Source organism: Coffea arabica, chromosome 5e (genome assembly GCF_036785885.1).
Source record: "Coffea arabica cultivar ET-39 chromosome 5e, Coffea Arabica ET-39 HiFi, whole genome shotgun sequence".
NCBI lineage: Eukaryota > Viridiplantae > Streptophyta > Magnoliopsida > Gentianales > Rubiaceae > Coffea > Coffea arabica.
In genome coordinates, this window is record NC_092318.1 from 650,518 (window position 1) to 656,517 (window position 6,000).

At 37.4% G+C, this 6,000-nt stretch overlaps 1 protein-coding gene across 1 annotated transcript; it reads right to left on the reverse strand.

Moving 5' to 3' along the window:
• Positions 1-1,560: 1,560 nt before the first annotated feature.
• On the reverse strand, positions 1,561-3,258 carry LOC113688378 (acidic endochitinase-like). The gene is made up of 4 exons (XM_027206184.1): positions 3,194-3,258; positions 3,026-3,068; positions 2,862-2,920; positions 1,561-2,395 (listed from the first exon to the last, which is right to left on the reverse strand). The coding sequence occupies exons 1-4, from the start codon at positions 3,256-3,258 to the stop codon at positions 1,561-1,563; spliced, it is 1,002 nt and encodes a 333-aa protein (XP_027061985.1).
• Positions 3,259-6,000: the final 2,742 nt, after the last annotated feature.

The following is a 6,000-nucleotide window of genomic DNA, read 5'->3' on the forward strand; positions in this document are numbered from 1 at the left end:
CACAAACGTTGTAGCTTTTTGAGTTATTTTTCCAATGCATCAAGAATCACCTCATTTGGATCTGTGTAGGCTGAGATCTGACCGAAATACCCTTGCCTGCTCATTGCCCTGTTTCAGCTTCGACCAAATGAAATTGGCTACTGTACTTCGGCTTTTTGACTTGGAAAACCTTCAAACTGGATTCAGATGTCTTCACCAAAGTTGTAGATCTATCTCTTATCTTAAAATTGGTTTAAGAATCATCTCAATCCGGTCATTGTAGCTCAAGTTATAGCCAAAATACGAAGATGTGTCAAAACTGTCAAAATGCGCAAAATTCCACTAAAAAGTGATAAAAGCCTCATTTAATCACTTAAAAGCATTTTTCACCAATTATAGCCAAAATGATTCATTTTCTTCCAATAATATAACTAAAGTGACTAAAAATAATATGAAATATCATACAATTATTACGTAAATTAGTCACTTATCAAATGTAAAATTAAAGTATAATTGTATTAAACTATATACTGCATATTGATAGGATTTTTTTAGGCCATGTAGAAAAGAATATCTTTTCTCCATTTTCAAGTTGAATTGATTATCAAACACATTTAACTTTAAAAACTGAGTAAGTTAAGATTGTGCACTTAGAATTTCAATCTTCACATTTCATACTTTAGTTTTCAGTTTTACCAACCCCTAAACAATTATGAATTAGTTAGGTTCTTTCCTCCTCTGAATTCCATGCGTTCTTTTCCTTTTAAATTCCCTTAAAGAAGGGTTATCACAAGCAAAATAAACATGTAAATAAATAAAAGAATTATGTATAAATATAAAAAATGTTGAATTGAAAATGAATTAGTTTTCAGCAATTCAAGAAATGCTTGTGCAACTCAGTTTGTGATGCTAGAATTGAAAATGATAACTCTTAATTATTAGAAGATTTTTGCCTTGGAATGTTAGTATATTTCTGTGTTTGAACATGACCCCAAACACTGTTTGAGCTGGACTTTTTTTTTAAAAAAAAAATTTCCTAAGCATTTTTTCGTCCTTAATTTGTATGTTTTGCAAATTTATAGGCATTCATTTTTTTAAAAAATCAATTTAAGACTTGGTACAGTGGTCAAAAATATAACTTGACCACTCTACCCCCCTTAAGATGGTGCGTAAAAGTTGGACGACCAAGTTGACCCAATAGTAAGAGTCAAAGGGCAACAATGTCTCAAATTGAAATTAAATGACAAAAAGTGGTTCAAAAAAAAGTTAGAGGACTATTTGGGTGATTTGTTTTGAAAAAACAAAGATCATCATCAAATTACCTTTAATCCATTGAAAAATTGGCCTAATAAGAAAATTAACAAGCTCTGATTTCATCCGCTTTGAAACTAATCTAAATGGTTGTTCAAACTAGTATACTGTAGTTTGTGAGTTGTTCATGCAAGACAGCGCAAAGCACAATATTTATCCTCCAACATTTTATTTAGTTTGGGAATTCATAACCCATAGTTATACATAACTGGCAAACAACCAGGATTACATTTCATCTCTCAGCAGGTAACGAGAGGAACTTATTCATGATTAGATGGCTGGGAACTTATTCATGGACTTTTTACCATAAGCCAGAACATCAGAGTTAAAATAAGGCCTGATTTTTTCACTGGAAAAAAGGCATTCGTATTTGCCCTCAAGCACCATGATCCCTCCAAATTTGGGGAACCACACCACAAAGAAAAGAACCTCCAGAAGTTGCGGGTCACATGGGATGTAACCCTCGGCGGCAGAATCTCCAGTTAATCCCAGGAATAATGTAGTATTATAGTTGCGTAGATAATAATACCATTTAAGCCAGCTTACGATGAGGTTAAAGGGATTGCCTGGACTATATTCACATGAAGGATCACCGAAAAATTGCACCCACACGTAGTCAAAGACGCCAGTGTTGATAGCAGCGTCAAGATAATAGTCAGGAATTCGACAAAGTGGTGCTGCAGATAAGTACACCTTTTTGTCAAGTGCGCAATTATCTCGGAGTGCCTGGGCGAGAACATCCAGACTATTGTTTGATCCGCTTCGGAAATGGAAGTCTGTTCCATTTACAGTAGCACCGAGAGGACCAGGGCCTGAACCATCATTCAAAAATTCGTCACAGATATAAGCTGCAACAATCGGAGCATCATCAGGGGAAAGTAAAGGCCTCCCACCAAGGGAAAGAAATAGTTTGATGCCTAGGCCCTTGCAGATATCTATGTCAGGACCTAGGGAGGTGCAGTAAGGCGGGATGCTCGTTTGGTTACCCTTGAAATTTAGGCAGGCGATAGCCACGTATTCATAGGTACCATCGAGGCATCTCTCAGTCAGGTTTCCATCCTTAGGACTTGCCCAGTAGAACCCAACTCCTTGGCCTTTTGAGGACCTGATCAAGGATGAAATCATCAGCAGGGGTATTATTGCTAAGAAGAGGGGTCGTAAACTAGCAGCCATGTTGAATATTTCTTTTGAGTTGTTATAGGAGTTTTGCAGTGGTGATTTTGGCTGCCGAATGATGGACCATTTATAGAAGAGCTCATCGTAGGTGCCAAATTCAACATGTGCCAAATAATACTTATTCACATTCTTACTAAGTTTGAAGAAAAATGAAGGGCATTTTTTTTTTTCGGATTTCATGCAATGCACATGTGGTCTCCTCCAATAATTGAACCCTAGGCGTAGCAAACTTGGGTTTGGGCAGCAATTTGGTGTGCAAAATAGATGGATACATCCCCTCATCGAGGGTCTCTTTGGTCATTGGGCATCATCGAAGGTCGGTCCACATTCTTCGTGGATAGTACATGAAATGGCTATATGATAGTAATGGCGTTGTTGGCCACCAGAGTAGTTACCTGGGAGCCAAGGTGTGCCACCATTCATCATTCAGCGACAAGGGAGCAAAAGGCATTTCCTATAGAATGTGAATAAGTACTATTGAGCATCAGTGACGAATGTGTTCTTTGATTTATAGAAGAGTTCATCGTAGGTGCCAAATAGTAGTTATTCACATTCTTACTAAGTTTGAAGAATAGTTACTATTCAGCATCAGCAGAGACTCTCTGAAACAAAAACAAACAAAAGTCTATAAGAAACAAAACAAAGATTCCTTCCATAAACAAAACAAAAGTCAACCGCAAAAATTCAGAAATTTCACTCTCTGAAACAAAAACAAACTTGCTACTACTTTAGTGCAAGATGAGGAATATCTAAGTCCTCAGTGTCGAATGACACAATTGTAAAGCTCCGCATGGGCCGTTGCTCAAGTTGTATAGCTTGCTTTGATTTCAATACAAGTTTTAACGTTTCCGTAAAAAAAAAAAAACAAAAACAAACTTACCTAGCCAAAAAAAAAAAAGAAGAAGAAAAGAAAAGAAAAAACATTAAAAAAATAGAAGGTCAACCTCGAATTTCTAACATGGAAGCAACAGAGAAGGCTAGACTATACATGCATTATTCTACTAGTATATGTCAAGCCTGCAACAAAATTATTTTTTGGTGCAGAAAGCAATTGCTTAGTCAAATATAAATTCTAAACCCTTCATATAAAGATAAAAAAAAAGTCCTTCATCAACGTTATGCATAAAAAGTCACTAATACATACATTATCAATGCAAGAAAAATATTTGCCTAAAAGAACAATTCATGGCTTCGAATTTTCATTGTGAAATTAATTGAACTTTTATAAGCACTTATCATAATCCACACATACAGTCCTACATTTTGACCTGTGAGTATCTAGTTGCCAAATTAACCTTTTAAATTGAGAATCTTGCTATCGCAAGAATAATTCAACCATGATAGAACCATGTATTTGCTTGTATAACATTTAACGATAAGTTCAAAAACATTCCTGAGGTTTCTACCAATTATTGGAAACTCCCTTGTTGTTTTAGAAATTAATTGCACTTAATCCCCTTTCTAGTGTTAAATTCCTTCAGGAAACACTTATTCAATGCAAGCAATCAAGTTTACCACCCAGAAGAAAAAAAAAAGGGTTGAGAATCATATCAATCAGTTAATCCATGTTAATGCGATATAAAGACCATGGATTATGAGAACAAATTGATTTGCGAAAAACCAAGAACCGAAATTCTTTTAATGATTGGAATTTTAGTGTTGGTAATCTACTCCTCCATTCTTTTTTGTTTTCTTTCTTTGAGTACAAGAGAAACAAAGAATCTACTATTTTGCTGGGATGCCATGGTTGGGTGAGGAATGGTGTAAGTGCAATGGGTTTTGAAGAGTTGGATTGGTATTAAAGTGGTAGGAATGTGATTAGTATCCAGTGTATACATCAAGCATAGCACATAATCCAGTGCCTCTCTTTTGACTAAAGTGCATCCCAATCTCTGTTGACAGGGATGAGTTGGAGGTTACTTTAACCAAGCACCTCGAGTTGGAGACACCTCTTGAAATAGAATTAAGTGAAGATCTGAAATGTATAATAGGGGCGTTACACTCGCTGCCAATCACGACGAAAAGGCACCTATTTTTATACCCGAACCTCATTAGAGGGTATTACCATCTGTGGTGCAGGCACCTATGTTGGAATTGAAACCTCTGCCAAAGCACTTGAAATATGCATATTTGGGTGAGAAGAAAACACTCCTGGTGATTATCTCGGCGGGACTATCAGAAACCCAGAAGGAGAAACTAATCCGAGTTCTTAGAGAACATAAAGAGGCGATAGGGTGAACCATCGCAGACATTAAGGGAATCAACCCCTCTATCTGTATGCACCGAATAAGGCTCGACGAAGATGCAAAACCTGTACGACAAGCTCAAAGGAGGTTCAATCCCCTCATGATGGAAGTGGTCAAGAAGGAGATATTGAAGTTGCTAGATGTGGGGATCATATTCGCGATATCAGATAGCCCATAGATGAACCCAGTACAGGTAGTTCCAAAGAAGACAGGAGTGACAGTGGAGGCCAACCAAACGGGTGAGCTTGTGCCAATGCGCAAACCCACCGGATGGAGGCAGTGTATAGACTACTGCAAATTAAATGCCGTCACAAAAAATGACCATTTTCCTTTTCCTTTCATTGACCAAATGATTGAACGTTTAGCTTTTCGGGCTTATTATTGCTTTTTGGATGGATTTTCAGGGTATTTTCAGATTGCAATCGCACCAGAGGATCAAGAGAAGATGACCTTCATGTTCCCGTTTGGGACCTTTGCATACAGACGCATGCCCTTTGGATTGTGCAATGCATCTGCAACATTCCAGAGATGTATGGTAAGTATCTTTTTAGAATATGTTGAGAAAATTATTGAGGTTTTCATGGATGATTTTAGTGTATACGGTGATAGTTTCGATACTTGTCTAGCTAACCTGAAATTGATCTTGTTAAGATGTATAGAGACTAATCTCGTGTTTAACTGGAAAAAATGTCATTTTATTGTTGAACATGGGATAGTCCTAGGTCATGTAGTATCCTCCAAGGGTATTGAGGTTGATAGGGCTAAAATAGACATTATATTGGCTTTACCTTACTCCACGAGTGTGCGGGAAGTGCGCTCTTTTCTTGGGCATTCAGGGTTTTACCAAAGGTTCATCAAAGATTTCTCGAAGATTGGAGCCCATTTGTTCCAGCTTTTACAAAAAAATGTGGCCTTTGAGTTCGATGACAAGTGTGAGAGAGCCTTCGACAAATTAAAGGAGTTATTGACATCGCCACCGATTATCCAACCCCCTGGCTGGAGTCGACCTTTTGAGATTATATGCGATGCCAGTGACCATGCAATGGGGGCTGTGTTGGGGTAGAGAGTAGGAAAGGCAGCTCACGTCATCTACTATGTATCTCGAGCCTTGAATGGAGCTCAAATGAACTACTTCACTACTGAAAATGAGCTTCTTACGGTTGTCTTTACTTTAGAAAAGTTTAGGTCATATTTGTTAGGTGCTAAAGTTATTGTATTTTCTGATCATGCAGCATTGAGGTACCAAATGACCAAGAAAGATGCAAAACTGAGACTCATAAGGTGGATA

Coding starts and splice junctions, on each gene's coding strand:
- LOC113688378 (XM_027206184.1), bottom strand. CDS start 3,258: ATGCGGAGCTTTACAATTGTGTCATTCGACACTGAGGACTTAGATATT. Junction 3,069..3,193: donor ATTCCTCATCTTGCACTAAA/GTAGTAGCAAGT, acceptor TTTTTGTTTCAG/AGAGTCTCTGCTGATGCTGA. Junction 2,921..3,025: donor GTAACTATTCTTCAAACTTA/GTAAGAATGTGA, acceptor CACATTCTATAG/GAAATGCCTTTTGCTCCCTT.